The 19,102-nt window shown below is 40.4% G+C and overlaps 1 protein-coding gene across 7 annotated transcripts in view; it reads left to right on the plus strand.

The window, feature by feature from the left end:
• LOC129739507 (blood vessel epicardial substance) overlaps positions 1 to 19,102 on the plus strand; it is a 289,213-nt gene that overhangs the window by 257,894 nt on the left and 12,217 nt on the right. For 2 of the 7 annotated variants that reach the window (XR_008735880.1, XR_008735881.1), the window contains exons 3-7: positions 2,866 to 3,023; positions 3,589 to 3,691; positions 3,758 to 3,907; positions 12,710 to 12,878; positions 13,476 to 14,019. Coding sequence is in view for 4 of the 7 variants with exons in the window: in XM_055730977.1 (XP_055586952.1) it covers positions 2,866 to 3,023; positions 3,589 to 3,691; positions 3,758 to 3,907; positions 12,710 to 12,878; positions 14,370 to 14,402 (613 nt within the window). In the remaining 3 variants the exon portion in view is untranslated. Of the gene's footprint in view, positions 1 to 2,865; positions 3,024 to 3,588; positions 3,692 to 3,757; positions 3,908 to 12,709; positions 12,879 to 13,475; positions 14,020 to 14,369; positions 14,403 to 19,102 lie in introns of those variants that run through there. The other 5 variants (XM_055730977.1, XM_055730978.1, XM_055730979.1 and 2 more) reach the window with 3 other exon arrangements.

Consider the following 19,102-nt stretch of genomic DNA (forward strand, 5'->3'; position numbering starts at 1 on the left):
CACGCAAGTTTTTTCTCACACGCTCACTTTTTTTCAACCAATTTTGACTTTATTGAATTATGTTTCGTATATTTGTTGTGGCAAGTTCTACAATCAAATTCCAATTTCATTTTAGATCTTTTTTTAAATTATGGACCTTGTGCAATTTTTTTTTCTCCGAATTCTGTTATTTTTCAAGCATAATAAGGTTTAGGCAAACGGTTGAAAAAAAAATAACATAATCCAAATTCTCCGGGAAATCTTATTTTATGATTTTTTACAAAAAGCTCAAAATGGAAATGAACCACAAAGCTACCCTTTTGGTTATTTTTCAAACAAGTAATGGTTCAACATGGTCTAGCATGCATTCCCATTTCATGCAAGCTATCAAATTTGAACTCAGAATTGAGTTCGATCAGACTAATACGTTTAATTTTAGTCACGATTTGAAATTCACTATAGTGAAATCGCTTTTGGTCCATTCCACATGAAATCTAATTGCTAAATAAGAACAAAATATGAGTCAAAGAACCATTATAATTAGCTTTTAATGATAATGAGTTTAACTCTGCTGTTGACATAATTGGTTGAGGTAAGCTAACAGAGATGCTAGGTTTGGTCAAAAATCAGATCACAGTGACATAAAAATCAATGTTTTTAGTTCACCACTGGATTGATGAAAAAAGCATGGAGCGCTGATAAAATTGCATTAATGAAGGCCAATAAACCGATACTGGAAAATCGGTACATATGGCACCTCTGGTAAGCTAGTACCACGATCGAATACTGCCTAATTCCAGTCTATGATGCATGCAAGCATCCAAGTCATTGAATGTTTGATTGAAGTTCTTCAGTACAGTACTGATCTGATCGCTTTTGGAACAATTAATAACTTTAATGTTAAAAAAAACGGGATTGCTAAAATTTTTTATATTTAATGTTCAAAGTGTTTAGTGTAGCAGGATTCTTCGAGGGTAGAAAAATAACGGGTTACTAGAGTTCGACAGTTATGTAAATATGTAGAAGAGTTGTGAAATGAACCAACCTCTTAAACCGTTTAAACATCTTATGAAAAAAGAAAAAATCGAGTACAACCTCATTAGGTGAGAGAGTGCATGAAGATTTGTAAAGAACCATCAGATGAGAAGGCGGGAGTTTAGGATTTCGTGTTTCGAGAGGGGTGAGTTATTTCAACATATCAACATAACTCTGGTTTCGAAGAAATTCAATTCACATTTTTTTTTCTTTTAACACCAAATTTTGCTGTCAGTTTGCTCTCTACACCCTATATTGGTCTCAATTTGCCTTCAAATGAAAGTTATCTATACCTCAATAATGCCTAGTTTTGCTATCAAGGTAAAAACAATACCAAAAGGAGCTTTCGTTTTGCTGTTGATACCATAATTTGCTCTCAGCTTGCTATCGATTGAGGCATCAAAGTCTGCTCGGGATATAACAAGTATTACAGCTTTTTAGCGATTAAAAATACTCTAATTTCCGTTATGAATATCTCAAACAGCATAACAATTGCAGAAACTTTTTTGTGTTTACTAACTTGTAGTTTATCTACGTAAAACTGGCAAAAAAATGTTAGAAACGCTCAATATTGCTTCTGAATTATGCTCCAATTAAAAATTGGCTCCTTGTAGATTTAAAGGTATTGACACCAAGTTTGGGTGATATCAGGTCTAAAACAGTCGAAATGCTGTTATTTTTGAACTCTTTACAAATTCTCCGGATTCATTGATTTTTTTATACTTTAGAAAAAAATAGGTAGTATGGTTCATATTCTTCGGAGTCAAAGTATTTTCTTTTAAAACTTTAGCCACAGAGAACAGACGTACAAGCTAGCCCACGAAACTTGTGTAAAAATCCCAACACCCTTTTTGAACTAATTTTTGTTTTTTGGCTACGATTACGCCTTTTCGAAAACTGGGCACTTAAAAGATGATTTGTAACTCTTGAACGGCGCAATAGATGACACTGTTTGCAGTCAATTTCTAACGTATTTTTGGTGATAGCATTTGAAATTTTACACACTTTTTTGACGGTTTTTTTGTTCGAGCTTGTACGTCTGTTTTCTGTGCTTTAGCTTAGACAGTAAAAAACGTGATTTTTCCTTATTCACTAGAATTCTCAAAACACGCCCCATTGATTGAGCTGTCTGATGTACCACTGATAAAGACGTTCTTTTTTAAAAACTTTGAAACTTTTTTCAGAAAGAATTTTTATGACAAAAAACGGTTTGGGTTCAAAAAGAATAAGAATTCATTTTGTGCATAGGAGGAGTATCTTAATCCTTCGCTGGCAAAATGAATTATTTTCAATGTTCGGCTTTTTAAGACTAAAATAGGCTCTGGGTCCAAAGTAGGAGCACTCACCCTATATTTTTGGATTCAATGTAAACTTTCACCTTTTTTACTTTTCGAGTCATTTTTTAAATTTTCAAAAATCGCGTAAAAATCTTAAACTTTTAGATTGAAATAATTAAACATTGTACAAATTACGAAAAAATCTAGCCTCAAATATCTAGGAAAATAAAGTTTAAAAAATCGTGTTTTTCCAGTCTTTAAAATAAACCATGTATAAAATAAAGGGGAAAATCTGAAGACCCTCGGCACAAATTGTCAGATTATAAAAAAAAATTCCCAAACGAAAAGTTGTTAATTCAGCATATCAACCTTTAATTTCGACCTTATCTTAAGGCTGACTCATGAGATAAATGAATAATTTGTTTAAAATCCGCCATCTCATTGCAAAAATACAAATTGGCACTCAACAATTCAACTATCGAATTTTATGTATGGGGTCTACATAAAAAGTAACGATAAACATTTTCCTGAATTCATTCTAAAACAAATCTTTCTATCTCCATCTCATCGACAGGTTTACGTGGCACTGTTCAAGCCCCTGCGGGTGTCCCGGCATCAGTTCAAGAAGGTGCTCAACTGCATGAAGCTGGTGCGATCGCTCAAGTATCAGGAAATCTACGCCCAGGAGAAGGTCACCAAAGTCGACAGCCTATCGCTGGTGCTGTCCGGAAAGTAAGTATCTCATTTGGCTAATCACAAAAAAAGCCAGATTAAATTTAAGAACTAAGCCAGAGGTTTTCCTACATTCACATCACAAGTCACGGCTCTTTAAGGTCGATTTGATTGCGGTCATTTGATTTAAATCAAAATTTGATGGGTAAAAACCAGTATCAACCACGTTTTGTTACCTTACCCTTGCGCAAAATATTGTCGTCATTGCAAAAGGAAAATACGCAATTCAAGCACGTGTTTGAAAACAATTCTGGTTGTTTTCCATGGAAAATTTCTTCTAGTTGGATGATAGTTGTTTGAAAATAGCCTGAAGCCGCCACGCAAAATGTGTTCATTAGCAGTCGATTAGAAGGTCATAAAGGTCAACCAATCGGGACTTTAGTCCCATTTCGTTCATATTCCTCAATCAAACCACCGTTGAGATCGTTTGTTTTTCATTAAGAGAATTAAACATAACCATTAACATTTATGACTCACCCCATAAATTATTGTCCTGTTTTTCCTAAACAAAGCGCTTTGTTTTGATCCGACTGACTGGATGTCGTCTCCCCGTTTTCCTTCGCAGACTCGTCGTTTCCCAGAACCAGAAGGCGCTACACATAGTCTTTCCCCATCAATTTCTCGATTCACCCGAATGGTTTGGAGTGTCGACCGATGACTACTTTCAGGTAGGTTCCTGATATTAGATATTCTGTAGTGCTTTATACGGAAACAAGTTTCCTTCAACATTTCAGGTGTCGATAATGGCGATGGAGGAGTCCCGGGTGCTCATCTGGCACCGAGACAAGCTAAAGCTGTCAATTATGGCTGAACCGTTCCTGCAGGCCGTTTTCGATCACATTCTGGGACGGGACGTGGTGAAGAAGCTGATGCAAGTCACGCAGGTAAGTTTGGTGATCATTAACAGAGTTTCTCTAAAAAAAAATAAGGCTAGTATGTATAACGGAGATTCCAAGAGTGTGTAAGACTAAATTCTCCATTAAACATGTTATGTACAATATTAAAAAGTTGAAACCTGGAAAGAGATTCCAAGCGATGCACAGCTAAACTCATAATTTTGGTTTTTGTTGGTTTTATATCATTTCAACCGAATATGCTCGAATTTTCTTGTCCTGTCTACTCGTAAAGGTTTTTCAACCAAGATTCAGAGGTTTCAGAGGTCAAAATCAGCGACATATGAAAATTTAATGTCGTGCCTTATATTGTTCGATTTTTTTAATGGTTGAGGACATATCCCACAAATCTTCAAATGCTCAGTCACCATGTGGTCTTGGGAGCTGATATTTTGTACGAGAGCTCATTTTGCAAACTTGTTGAAAAGCAATCCGATTTGAAGAAGCGGGTTGGCCGTATAAATTGTTCATTCCATGCCCAATGTTTTAATCAAAATAAAGAAGATCGATGTTGAACTGGCACAGGGATTAACTTCAACAGTCATTTGATCCTTTGCATATAGAGTGTCCGTCCCGGGATTTCCCGGGAATTTGAAAAATTCGGGAATTCCCGATTCCTGGGAATCGTAGTATCATTCTCGGGAATTCCGACACGTGGGAAATTATTTCTCTGGAAAAGCCTGATAGCTTCTGGTGCCATTCTTATTGTTCTTTTTGAAAATGTAGTCGTACAAAACTCATTGAGAATATGCCGATTCCTGTGGCAGTAGACATTTTGAAGCCATTTCTTGTTGTAATTTTTGTAATTCAAATAGATAAGTTAAAAAAGATGATATGTATTTCCACACCGTTTTCATAGAACGAAAACCCACAACACTTCGGAAAATATCTGAAAAATCGCGCAGCAGATAGGCAGATAGTGTTTTCCCGGCGGAAGTAACATTTTTGCACTTTTTCAAAGCCAGAAGAATTTCAAAACTTAAAAATGAAGAAGACATCGTTTTTTTTTCAGAAGAAGAGCAAATAGGTAAAGTGTTTAGAAAAACACAAAAAGGTTGGATTTATCAAACAAATAAAAAGATTTTTTTTAATTAACCCCTTATGGCATGAATAAATTCTTCATTTGTCTTTTTCACGTTGTTGAAACCAGTTTGATTCATTTGATTAAAAATGATTTAAAAAACACTATGCAGAGTACATTTTGAACAAATTATGGGCTTATATGCACGAAAGGTTCGTATCAAAGTGCATATATTTTACATGTTTTTTAATATTTCCCGGGATCCCGGGAATTCCCGGGAAACATTCCACCAGATTTCCCGATTCCCGGGAACGGGAAAATGGCCGGGAAATGGACACTCTTTGCATAGCATTTTGTGCATTTAGTACGAAAATGGAGCGGAATTTTAGACATTTAGTCGGGAAAAAGTGTTACCCATTCGAACCGTATATTCAGATTTTATAGAATTCGTGTTGTCAATGCATCAGACCATCCTGAGGTTTGGGAAATAGTGGTTTTGCAGAGCGATCTTTCGCTTATTTGCATAAAATTTTAATTAAATGTTCGGGATGTAGGACTTCAAAATAAATCGGATAAAGGAGTACTCAGAGGCATAGCATTAGTGCCTGGCGGCTACTTTCAAAACACTCTTAAAACATTTTAAGTTGAAACTTTGATTCTAAAAATATACTAATAGAAAAAAGTACACTTTAACAGCTTTAAATATAAAATAAATCAAGTTCATAAAAAAAACCATATTGAAAGTGTCTTTGATCAGTATTTTAATTTCAAAAAATCTCCTTGAGAACAACAAAATCATAGCAAATTGGGTAGAAAACAGTTATTTGGAGCACATTAAATTCTCAACTCGCTATTTCAACGTAGTAATCCACTAATTCTATGAAAAAGATGTCATTTTTTAAGAAAATTTAAGTTTTATCTGTTTAATGTGATCAAAAAATTACACAGAGAAATATTTCGTAAAAATATGAAATCCTACATTTATTTGAGAATATATATAACAGAAACAATTAAATCTATTTCTGACAACGCTAAAAATGGGATCAGATAGTGGGATCGTCTGATGATAGCGTTTCATGACGCTTCTGGACCCAGAGGAAACCATCCTAAAATTTTGTAGATGAACCAACAACAGAAATAAATGTTCCCAAACTTAATGAGAGAAGCGATTTTTTATGTTTACGCAAAGGTCCAACGAACAGTTTTGCAAAAGTTTTGTAGCGTGTGTGCAAGTAGAATAATCACAGACTGACTCTCTGGTGATGCGAGTGCAAAACGCCGCACACAGGGGTAAATGCACCTAATATGCGATCAAAATTATTTGCGGACAAACGGTAAACGATAGACATTTGATGTCTTCGCAACATTTTTATATTTTTTGATGATCTATCAAATTCTTGAAAGAAAAAAGTGATTTTTCCACCTGGATGGGAGATAAAAAAAAATATTTCTTGAAATAATTAGTTTAGAGACATGATGTCTTTACAAAAGTTGTAGATCTTATTATTTTAAGCAACTTTGTCAAGATCGCATGAAAATCATAAAAGTTACGAGCATTTAAAAAATAACGAGCAAGTTATTTTGAGTTTTTATTTAATATCTTTTTTTAGAAACGATTTACAAACTTTGTATTTTTGAGAAAATTGTTCAAATGGTTGAAACACACAATTTTGTGTAACATTTCAAATACATATTTCAACTAAGAAATGAGATATACTACAAAATATCCAAAATAATGCCTTTTTTCAGTAAGTTATAACCTTAAGAGTTCGGACGAGTTCGTATAATTTTTTGAGTGGGTTTTGTTGGTCAAGTTATTGGCTTTCCATTGATATATAAACTGAACATTAGTTTTGATAAGCTTTTTTATAAACAAGCAATCAAAAATGAGCTTCTAAATGAGGAAAAAGTGAGGGTTTTTTCTTTGAATTTTAAGTGTTTCTAGAGGAAAAAGCGCATTATTGATTGCTAGTTTGCAGAAAATCTATCCAAAACTAATGTTAAATTTATAAATCAATGGAAAGCCAATAACTTGACCAACAAAACACACTCAAAAAATTATACGAATTCGTCCGAACTCTTAAGATTATAACTTACTGAAAAAAGGCATTATTTTGGATATTTTGTAGTATATCTCCTTTCTTAGTTGAAATATGTATTAGAAATGTTCCACAAAATTGTGTGTTTCAACCATTTGAACAATTTTCTCAAATATACAAAGTTGCTTAAAATAATAAGATCTACAACCTTTGTAAAGACATCATGTCTCTAAACTAATTATTTCAAGAAATATTTTCTTTATCTCCCTTCCAGGTGGAAAAATCACTTTTTTCTTTCAAGAATTTGATAGATCATCAAAATATATAAAAATGTTGCGAAGACATCAAATGTCTATCGTTTATCGTTTGTCCGCAAATAATTTTTATCGCTTATTAGGTGCATTTACCCCTGTCTGCGCCGTCTACTACAAATTTACTGAAATTGCAGTTTTTCTACAGAGAGGGTTTTGTAGAACAGAAGAATTGATAAAGTAGATATATAATTTCTAAAACTCATTTCTACGTAAAAGTTGTCGAACATCAAAGGATGTACTTTTACGGTACCAATATATACAATTTTCTTAGCGTATATGTAGCGGCAAATCCGAATCAATCGACCATGTGCCGAGGCTCGACTAAAATCGCAAGTCGACAGGTGTATTAAGAGAAAGATAAATAAGAGAAACAACAGAGCGATCAATAGTGTGCAAGAACACATGGGAGATATACATGGAGTGTATCGACAGAAGATCCAGCATCCGACCGATGGATCTCGACATGTACGCATGCTGGGGTAGCGGCATAAGAATACTACCCCGGGGTCGCTGACCCTTGTCGTATGAAGCAACTAAATTCAGCAGAACTCGCCCCTCTCCACAATGATGACCTACGCAAACGACCTCGGATTATGCACTCAGAATAGATTGGAACCATCCCTCACCCTAATGATAACACATGAAACGGAAATGGATTATGCAAACGGAACTGATATAAACCCCTCTATGGATGAAAAAATTACGCATCGAACTCGAACTTTTTAACAGAACTTATTGGATACAACGGCCCAAGGTTGCCCAAAGTGTACCGCTCATGGAGGCGCAGAAACGCCTCTATGCGAAAGACCTTGCTGATGGGTCTAAATTCTAAATTGTGTCAGTCGCAAACCGTAGCCTGTGGGGCACCTGGACGCACCCTATAGTAATGAGCCCCCTTGCGGGGCTAAAGCAGGGCACTGCACTGGCGTAGTGGACCGTATATTTCTCTAGCTAGTCGTGGGACTACACATTGGAGATTTTCTTAATGTGATAACAAATGTTCGGAAAATGTGCAAATAGGAATAGGGTTAACCTCGCACTAAATAATAATATTTGATTTTATCATGTATTCAGTAAAAGATATCCAGTGAAAAACTCACAATTTGGTCATCTGCTGACGGTTGCGGTAGTGATCCGCTATTGTTCGCTGTCACAAAATCGCTCGTTGATATTAATGATCTTTGAAGAATCATCAGCATGCTCTAGGCACCAGATATCCACACACCACTACTGGGCAGTGGGTTCCACCCGACGTGCTGATTCCAAAACGCCTCGCCGAGATGTCGCTAATGTACACCAACCCGATACTGCGATTTACAGCTCCCAGATTTTGAAGAGCACCGTAGACTCCCCTAGTGGTCGGGATGCACGGTTGTGACGGATGAGTGCAGTTTTTCCGGAACCCCGTCAACACTCTTTCCTACGACAATGCTGGTCTGGCCTGCAGGCGCTGGACGTCTGAGAGCGACACATAAGTGCCTCGTGACGCGTTTGTTGCTGACACATCCTTCCAGAACCCTTTTCGTATCAGGTTCAGACCAAGGTATTGGGAATAATACGCTGATAATCTGCATGGAGGCTCGATCGACTTGTGCGTACACATCTTAACGGGAATTCTTTGTCTGGAAGCTAATCTTTCGCTCGACACGTCAAACCGCACTCTCTTATGCCGATCGAAGTGGCATCGCGTTCCTTGTGTAGAGACCATCAAAAGCAGCTGCTGGTAAAGATGATAATGGAAGTCTTATTAATTTGGAATCCTCAACTGGACTTACGATCGCCTTACTCGATAAAAGGGCTATTGCTGGTTGCTGTTGGTTTTCCCAAGGTTGATAGGAAAAATCCGTTCCAAACCCAACTCTTGGAATGTTGCTTGCGACTAAGTTTGAAGGACCCGGTTGTAAGGAGCGCCGACTTAAAGGATCCCTGGATGAGGAAGCGACCGCTCGAGCGCTATCGCAGATTGCAGATGTAGAATGCAAGGACCTGGATGAGTTCACCATTGCGGAGTAGCTCGAGAAAGCACTCTCCAGCAATACTGTAACAAGTGCTCGGTTAGTGATGTCAGTGTTTGTTGAAATTTTTTTTCGCGTAAATTTCAAATGTGCCAAGAAGATTCTTTGCTTGTGGAGAATTTGGCTACGTCGAAGTTCGCCCCGAACCCCTATGCACCAACCTGACAGCAGAGCTCAACGCCAGGCTTCGTAACCTCACTATCAGATGGCGGAGGGGGACGCGGTGAAAAGGCGAAGCGAATTTAGGATCGAAATGGGGCGAAAGAACGATGACGTCTAAGAACTTTCTACGCGGCTACGGGGTCAAAGACCTGCCGAAAATCGGCCATTTACACTACCATCGTAGACAGTGTGACGAATACAGTGTCTAGTAGTGAAGAATAAAATTCCGGAATACACCGATTATCAGGATATCCAGGTAAACACAAACCCCTACCCCGTAACCGCAGTGACCACCGTTCTTCAACGCCAACCTAAAACCCCATTTCGATTTCTCCAGGACCCCGAGGTTTTACCTTAAATCGAAGGTGTGCTCCCCGCTCCGAGGCTTGGCCTAGACTCAGCCATTACGACTGAGCCCAGGTCCGTGCGCAGCAGTCACACTCACCGGCGCTCCGGCCAAGGCCCCACTCGTACCAAAGGGCCCGCTACGAACGAGAGAACGACGCAACGGTCCGTCAACATACCGAGCGTCGTGAGCACAGTCGTCGTAGCTTGCAATCGGAACTGCGATTGCCGCCTAATCTGTAGACCGGAGCATCGACCGACAGCCGCCTTAGAGTTGTATTGAGAAACCGCCGACCGACAGCCAATTCAGTGCTGTATAGTGCAACTCCTGTAACCTGCACGATCACCGAGCCACGTTGCGGACGCGGAAGGGCTACGAGCAGGCGACCGGTTCAGTGAAGAAGGTGCCCTCGTAACAGCATTAGCCAGTGGTTCCGAGTTACGAGGTAGGAAGTAGCTATAAGGGGTGGGACGCAGTCCCCAGTGTACACGACCCAAGACCAACTTGAATAAACGTGGAAGGTTTCAAAATATGCAAATTTTTTTCTTTTCTAGTCGAATCATCTGTAGCTTAAGCCGACCCTGAGGCATAGAGGGGGAAATCTCAGCATCGCTGAACCCGCTAGGCGTGGCATGAGCAGCGAACCAATACCATAAAGCTTAGAAAGGCGTACGGTGGAATGCAGATTGCAACGATTCGCATCTCACCAACAGCGGCCAACATGCAACGCGCATATCAAAAGAAGTGGCCAGGTGTTCGTTACTGCGCCATTGTGACAATCGACGCGTCGCGACGTTAAGAATACCTTCAGCAATGCCAGCTGGAAACCTATTGCCAAAGCGCTTCACAGGATGCGTGTTCCCAATATCCTCTGCAGGATAATAGGAAGCTTCTACGGAAATCGAGTCTTGACCTACGAAACCGAAACCGGGTTATGATCTACTGCCCTAACAGCGGGTGTTCCACAGGGTTCCATACTTAGACCAGTGCTTTGGAATGCTATGTACAATGAGGTGTTAACGCTGAAACTACCAGCAGGCGAGCAGATAGTCGGATTTGTAGACGATATCATCTGAATCAAAGCAATCGAAAGATTCCTTGAATTAAAGGAATCTTTCGATTGCTTTGATTCAGTTGAATCATCCAACCAAGTAGACTCACAACACAACGGATGATATCATGCTCATGATCACCGGCGAAACAATCGAGGAGGTAGAAAGTCTTGCAACGGTGTCCGTAGAAAGGGTTGGCATCGGCATGGAGGCAGATAAGCTTCAGATACCTCATCATAAAACCGAAGTTCTGCACGTAACCAACGAAAGAGCTTTACTGAGATTACTGTTAGAGGACACACGACATCTTAGAAATAGCAGTTGAAATACCTCGTAGTGATGGTCGACAAGTTTGGTGCCCATGTCAAATACTGTCGAGAAAGTCGATAAATTGGCCTGGATTATGTTGAACTGTCATGGTCCAAAGAGTAGCAAGATACTTCTCCTCGCGAACGTTGCACTGTCGAAACTACGATACGAAGGAGCGGCCTGGAGCTCTGCCACAGAGGTAAAGCGCAACAGATCCAAATTACGGAGCACACATCGGCTGATAGCCATGTGAGTTTTCTGTGCATAAAGGACAATAACAGCAGATACAGCTTTTGTCATTGCGGGCATAACCCTTATCTGGACTTATACGTGTGGTGGGTCTTAAAAGATCTCACGTTCTCAGCACGATCTCAAGATCATTCCTGCAGCAAAAGGAAGGAAGTGGAGAAGCCTTCCGGGGTGGTCATGACGGGATTCTAGCTTGGTAGTTTCTAATCGGCCATGTCTTGGTGGTTAGAAATCCTACGAGAGTGGATGCTGTGACGGGCGCGAATTACTTTGAAAGCGTTACCTAATCGACACACGTCTCGGGGTCTTCTGTACCAATCTGATGTTGGCAAAAAAGGAAAAGGAGAAAGAGGATAAAGGAGAAAGACCAAAAATGGAAAAATGGAAAAGGATGAGATGTTAACGAGCCTATAGTAAACAAAGAGACGAAATGTCACGATTGGAATTTTCAATTTTCTGTCAGTGTCATTCCAATCGAGCGAAACCAAGCAGTCTTAAAGGCAGCCCTACAGCAGGGTTGCAAGCTTATAATTTCAAAAGGGATCAGACTGTGCCTCTTTGTATATAGTCTAGTTATGAGATGTATAAGTGCATGAGCATAGCCTACCCCATGATGTAGTATCACAAGGTGAAACCAAGGGGCACATCTGGCATACGAAGCTCACACACAAAATTTTCGGGGTGGGAATTTAGCAAAATTATGCTCAAATTTAGTCCTTTTATTAAGGACTAAAATTTTAGCAATCGAGAGAAAAAGTTAGCCGCCGGAATGTTGTACTAAAATTTTAGCAAAACCGGTGGAAAAGACCTTGCAGAATTTCAACCTACAGACTTTATAATTTTTCTCTGGAAACACAAGGGAAATATCAGATTTCAAATTAACACACAAATTTTATACTGAGCGTTTCTTCCGAGTGATTTTCGGAACATTGAACGAACCCACTCACGGTGATTTGAAGTCATATTTCCATCTTGTAAAAAAGTTAAAAAAAAACCTGTGTTTTTCTAGTTAAACAGTATTTGTTAGTAGAAGATGCTTCCGCATTGCGATTAAAAAATACAGAATTTTTTCGTCTGGTCTCTGGATTTTAAACCAAAATTGTAGATCACCTGTCGGGCGTTAGCTATCACTCAAATAAAACAAATTTGTTGAGACATACTTTAACGATTATTCAAACAAATGTCCGATCCTTTCAAGACAAGATTTCCAAAAGCGTACAGATAAATTTTGCTTCAGTTAACTGCAAAATTCGCCTTCAAACCAATCTTGATCTCTCTCCACACAGGTCAGCGAAACGATGGCCCAAAGCAACGGGTACATCTCGGCCGGGTACGGTGAAGACGCCGAGGACAAACCGATGCTGACGTCCCAGAAAAGCTCCAGCAACGGTAGTAGCAAAGCGAGTGAAAACGGTGGCCACGGAATTACGGCCCTCATCAACCGGCAGCTGCAGGGTAAGTTTGTCAATGGAGAGGGTGTAGCTATTTTTAATTTAGAGAAGAAAGTATTTGCGCCAAATTTGTATTGCTTATCTTAGAGGGTTATTTAGAAGAGCAGATTGGTTTAGATTTTATCGAATAGCTGTTCAATTGTGTTTTCAAAAAAAAAAAAAAATGAATTCAAATTCAACCTAGAAGATCATCAACGTTCACTGTCAATTTAAAAAGCTGAACAAAATCAGACACATACTTGTTCAAGTCATCCTAGATATTAGCGACCCAATTAACGGCTCTCAAAAACCGCGCATCCTTACATTACGTCGATTGGGTCAAAATACCTGACTTACAACCATTGGTGTCTAAATTTAGAGAAGTCGAAATTAGATCAAAGAAAATACATCAATTTCTTTTTAATTGAAAGTATATGAGTTTGTTGAGAATTCTAGCTGTATAGTTACAATTTCCATATTTTTTGATAATTTTAATTATTTTTTTTATCTTCTATGAATCATCTCACCCTTCAAAACCGCTTGATCATCTCCTGCACGTTATCTTTTGTTAATCCATCATCGATGTCGAATCTCGACTCTCAACGAAACCGAACCAAACCAGAGGACAGCATTCCGCTTCTGTTGGGTCCTGCCGATCCGTCTCCATTGATGTCACTGCACATGCGGCTACTGAAATCCGTTGAGAATAAGTTCATCAAAAAAGTCTACGATCTCTGACGCTAGTGATTGGTGGGTCTGAGTTCTGAGGCCATTGCCGTATAATTGAAGCAACGAAGAACGCGAACTACGAACGTAGAGCAAATAGCAAACCCCAAACGGATGAAATTTCTGAAGCGGGAAATATTCATCGAAACGTTAAAAAAAATCAGAATAATTTTTCTAGTCTTTATATTTTACGGTAGATTACACACGGTACACATTATTAGTAAGTTTGATGATAAAATTGTAAATTTTTGTAAACTGTGAAACAAAGACTCGATGATTGCAACACTAGTGATGTCAGAGAACAACGAATACTACGAATCGAGAAACAATCCGATCGAGATTCGTAAAATGCAGCCTCATCATCAACCACCAAATTCATGTCCACAATTCTTGAATCATCTTTTATTTGCTGCTTGTTTTTGGTGTCTCTCTTGTTTATGGTAAGTTTGATTTTATTTTTCAATTTATTTTTCACAAATACTTTTGAGTCACCTTTGAAAATAGAAGCCCTAACACAGAATCACTAAACGCTTGCTTTCAACTAGTAAATATTGATTAGAAAGCTTAACGAATAACAACTGCGAAATAACATGAGATCTGTGAAACCTAATCCTTGCGTATTTTTTTTCTCTTTCCATTTATTTCGTCTCTTTCTTCCAACATTACCCCAAAAAACAATTCTCATCGAAAATCATATCCCCTTTTCTAAATAATTTCCAAACCACTCCCACCCATTTCGAATCACAACATCTAAACGAAAAAATATTCCATAATTTGAAAAAAATCCTAGCTCTGCCTAGGATATCCAAATACTACTACTGTGGTAAGTTTGGCCCTGTATAATCTTCTACATTTCTTCTTCTTATTCTTCTAATGTAATGCCTCTCGAAATTTGCATCCATTCTGCGCACACGAACTTCTTGACACTGTATTCTGTACCGCAATATTTAAAAAAAAAATTCCGATTCCATCACATGTTTTTCTATCAAAAATCACTCATATTTCACTTTTTATCCTTTATATCGAAAAATCCGTTCAACTTCAACCGTCTTTAATTTGTATCTCTTAATCTTGTAATGTGTTTTTTTTCTATTTGGTTTGTAAATTAAACGTTTTAATTGTAATTGATCTGATAAATGCTTTAAAAGTTATAAAAAAACATGAACGCTTGATACTCATACACTCAAAAACTCGAAAGAATGTTATCGCATTGAATTGTTAGGTTCAAAGAAGTTGAAGAGACAATAATAAACCGATTTTTCCCTTTTCACTAATTTAAACTAAATTTTGAAAAATTTTGCAAGCATCACTTTATTTTAAAATACCTAAATGTCTACATGTGATAATGAGCTTGAAATAGTCACAGCAAAACTCACTTACTTAATGATCCCGCGTTAATTCTCCAGCGTATAGGACCGTGGTGAAAGACCTCCACTGTTGACGTCTTCATCAGGTCTCAGTCAGGGTTCTCATCGACAGTTCGGATTTCGGCGGCTAGGTTTCGCCGCCACGAGCTTCTGAGTCTGTCTCTCCTTCGATGTCCCTCTAGATTCTATCCAAGAGCCTCTCTGCACAACTCGTTTTCATCTCTCCGCAACGTGCGTCCAATCCATCTCCACTTACGTTCTCGAATCTCGACTTCTAGCGCCTTTTGATGACACCGGCAATAAAGTTCCACGTTTGAGATCTAGTTGCCAGGCCACTAAGCTCGGGTGATATTCCGCAGGCAGCGATTCACAGACCTACTTGGCTCTCTTTCGATGTCCCTCTGGATTTCATCTGAGTGTCCAATCCATCTTCACTTAGGCAGGCAGCGGTTTTCAAATTCTTGCAGTTTTCGCGTAGTTACCGCATATATGTACCGAATTATCGTTCGTAGAGATATCTGACGTGAGCGCAATATGCTTCGGAAACTCGCAAATGCAAGTCGGGCTTTTCTGATCCGGGTTTCGATGTCATTCTTGGTACCGCCATGTGGCGTTATCTGGTTGACAAGATACTCCACTTTCTCAACCTATTGTCCAGCTACTTACCACGTTATTTGAAGGATTTTCTGTGTTGATTTCCGTCGACTTGGTCTTCTGAGACCTGCTGCCTTCGAGCTTTCGGTGAGGTCGTTGAGTTTGCTTTGCATATCCGTTTACCTTTGGGCGAGTAAAACAATATCGTCCGCCAGGGCAAGGTCGTTTAGTTTGTTGAAGGATTGCACCCAGTCGATCGAGGCATCCTGACGGACAATCGTGTGATCAAAAGGTGGAAGCAGCACTTCGATGAACACCTGAACGGCGCACATGCAGGAGATCAAGCGGTGGGGGAAGGTACATCGCCGGCGTAGCCAACGACGTAGAGGAGCCACTCCCAACGATGAGTGAAGTTAAGGAAGCCATTCGCCAGCTGAATAGAAACAAGTCGGCTGGGAAGGATGACATCGCAGCTGAACTCATCAAAATGGGCCCGGACAAGTTGGCCGATTGCCTACACCGGTTGATAGTCCGGATCTGGGACATAGAACAGCTACCGGAGGAGTGGAAGGAGGGGGTCATATGCCCCATATACAAGAAGGGCGACAAATTGGACTGTGAGAACTATCGAGCGATTACTGTCCTCAATGCCGCCTACAAAATGTTGTCCCGAATCCTACTCCGCCGCCTAACGCCACAAGCAAACAGATTCGTGGGAAGTCATCGGCCGGCTTTATGGAGGGACGGTCAACGACGGACCAGATATTCACATTACGGCAAATCCTCCAAAAATGCCGGGAACACCAAGTCCCTACGCACCATCTATTCATCGACTTCAAAGCCGCATACGACACGATCGACCGTAACGAGCTATGGAAAATTATGGACGAGAACGGCTTTTCCGGGAAGCTGATCAGACTGATCAAGGCGACGATGGATGGAACGCAGTGCTGTGTGCGGATTTCGGGTGAATTGTCGAGCTCATTCGAATCGCGCAGGGGGCTTCGACAAGGTGATGGTCTATCCTGTCTTTGTTCAACGTGGCGCTAGAAGGTGTTATTCGACGAGCGGTGGGCGAAATGCGGGGCACGATTTTCAACAGATCCAGTCAACTTATTTGCTTTGCCGATGACATTGATGTAGTCGGCAGATCATCTGCGGCGGTGGAGGAGATCTACCGCAAACTGAAACGCGAAGCAGGAAGGCTTGGATTGATGATTAATACGTCCAAGACGAAGTACATGCTGGCCTGCGGATCCGACACCGACCGAACCCGCTTGTCCAGTAATAACAAGGTCACAGTCGACGGCGACGAGCTGGAGATAATCGAAGACTTTGTCTATCTCGACTCACCGGTGACGACAGACAATGACACCAGCCTTGAGATCCGGAGGCGAATTATCAGCGGAAGTCGTGCCTACTATGGACTCCACAAGCAACTGCGGTCGAGAAGACTTAGCCCTCGCACGAAGTGTAACCTGTATATGACGCTCATTAGACCGGTTGTTCTCTACGGGCACGAGACATGGATATTGCTCGAGGAGGACCTGCGTACACTCGGAGTAATCGAGCGACGAGTGTTGAGAATTATCTTTGGCGGCGTACAGGAGAACGGAGTGTGGAGACGAAGGATGAACCACGAGCTCGCGCGACTCTACGGCGAACCCAGGATCCAGAAGGTGGTGAAAGCTGGCCGGATACGCTGGGCGGGACATGTTGCGAGAATGCCGGACGACTGTCCTGCAAAACAGGTGTTCGCTGCGAATCCGATAGGAACAAGACGAGCGGGGGCACAACGAGCGAGGTGGTTAGACCAAGTGGAGCGTGATCTGGCGAACGTGGGGTGCCCGAGAAATTGGTGAACGGTTGCCATGGACCGAGTGAATTATAGGAATTATGTTCGTCAAGTTATGTCGTGAGACGGTATACTATGTAAATAAATAAATAATCTCGATGGGACGAAAATCCGGACAGTTTGGTGAATTGATACTACTTTCAACAAAATCGATCTTGTTCTCCTCATACCACTTAACGACATCCCGACTGTAGTGGCAGCTTGCCAGGTCCGGCCAGAACTTCACCGGACCTTTGTGGGACCGAATGAATGGCAAAACCGTCTTCTGGAGACATTCTTCTTTGTAAACATTTCCATTCATTGTCTCCCAGTGACAAAAATCTTAGTCTTCTTCCCACAACTACAAATCCCTTGGCAAATCATCAACTTACGAGCAAATTTATCTGCGAAAACAAACTTGAATCTACCCGCAACATTCCATTGGCAAGGTAAAATTTGTTACCGGGAGTTTGTCCAAAATCCATTTTGAAGTAAGTTTTGTCGTCCATCAAAATGCATCCATTGTACTTGGTGAAAACTTTCTCGTACAACTTCCTTGCCCTGGTTTTGGCAACCAGGTTTTGTTTCAGCGTCCTGTTGGGGTGTTTGCTTGCATGATACGACCGCAAGTCTTCTCGCAAACAAATTCGTCGAGCTGTACTGTGGTTCGTCTTGAACTTTTTCGCCAAATCACGCAAGGAGATTCCAGGATTATTGTGAACTGATCGAATTACCTTTGCTCGCAGCTTCCGGTCATATGTTCCACTTTTACGCCTGGTTTGTTTTGCTCGATCAACCGTAAGCGTCTCCCGGTAACGTTGCAGCACCGAATTTGCAGTCGATTTTGGATATTTCAGGAATTCCGCGATCTTTACCCCTGACCACGTCGGTTTCTCTACGTGAGTGTGCAAAATTGTCTATCGCCTTTCGCGTTCCATCGTCGATAACTTTTGACTGACTGCTTCAATCTTGATGAAATTTTCCCCACTAAGGAAACAAACCATCCGGATCAAAACACTGTCAATAGATTCGCGATGTGACAACTAGGGGCGCTGCAGTAAATAAATAGATGCGACCAGATTCAATATGAAACAGACTTTACGTTTTTGTCAGTCCAGGGTATTGGTTCGTCTGAGTCAACAAAGACCATGCTGAAGCCTGTTCCCGTTCGCCAAAAATCTCCAGATTCCAAGAAACTAAACAGTTCTTCGTGTTGCCTACTTAAACTTTCCCTACCTTTACCTTCAACATCTTTCGATTCTTCGTACTTGTCATTGTCAGATTCCGCTTGGCAAGCTGATCCTTACTTGCACGAGTCAAAGTGGATCGATGTCATCATGCATTGGCGCTGAGTACTACACAGATTTGTTGAAGGATGGACGAAGAAAAGTTACGAACAATGGTCCCACGCTTCAAAATACAGTTTTTGGTTGGATTATGTCAGGTAGAATCGTCAAAGTTCCGCAAAACGTATCCCAATCATTCGAACCGAGAAATAAAGTTGCGTTTCCAGTTGAATGAAATTGAATCGTCGCGTTTCTAATCTTATTCCGAAAAGTGTTCCGTTCCCATAATATTTGGTTATGGGACTCCAAGATTTAAACGCATGGCGATACTGAGCGACTAACTTGAGTAAGAGAGCGTCAACCGTTTTTATGTGACGGGGCCTCCTCAGATGGAAAAAAAATGTGGAACAAATGTACCAAGACAGTTGACTCCGGAAGTGTG

The sequence above is a fragment of the Uranotaenia lowii genome, chromosome 1, assembly GCF_029784155.1.
Source record: "Uranotaenia lowii strain MFRU-FL chromosome 1, ASM2978415v1, whole genome shotgun sequence".
NCBI lineage: Eukaryota > Metazoa > Arthropoda > Insecta > Diptera > Culicidae > Uranotaenia > Uranotaenia lowii.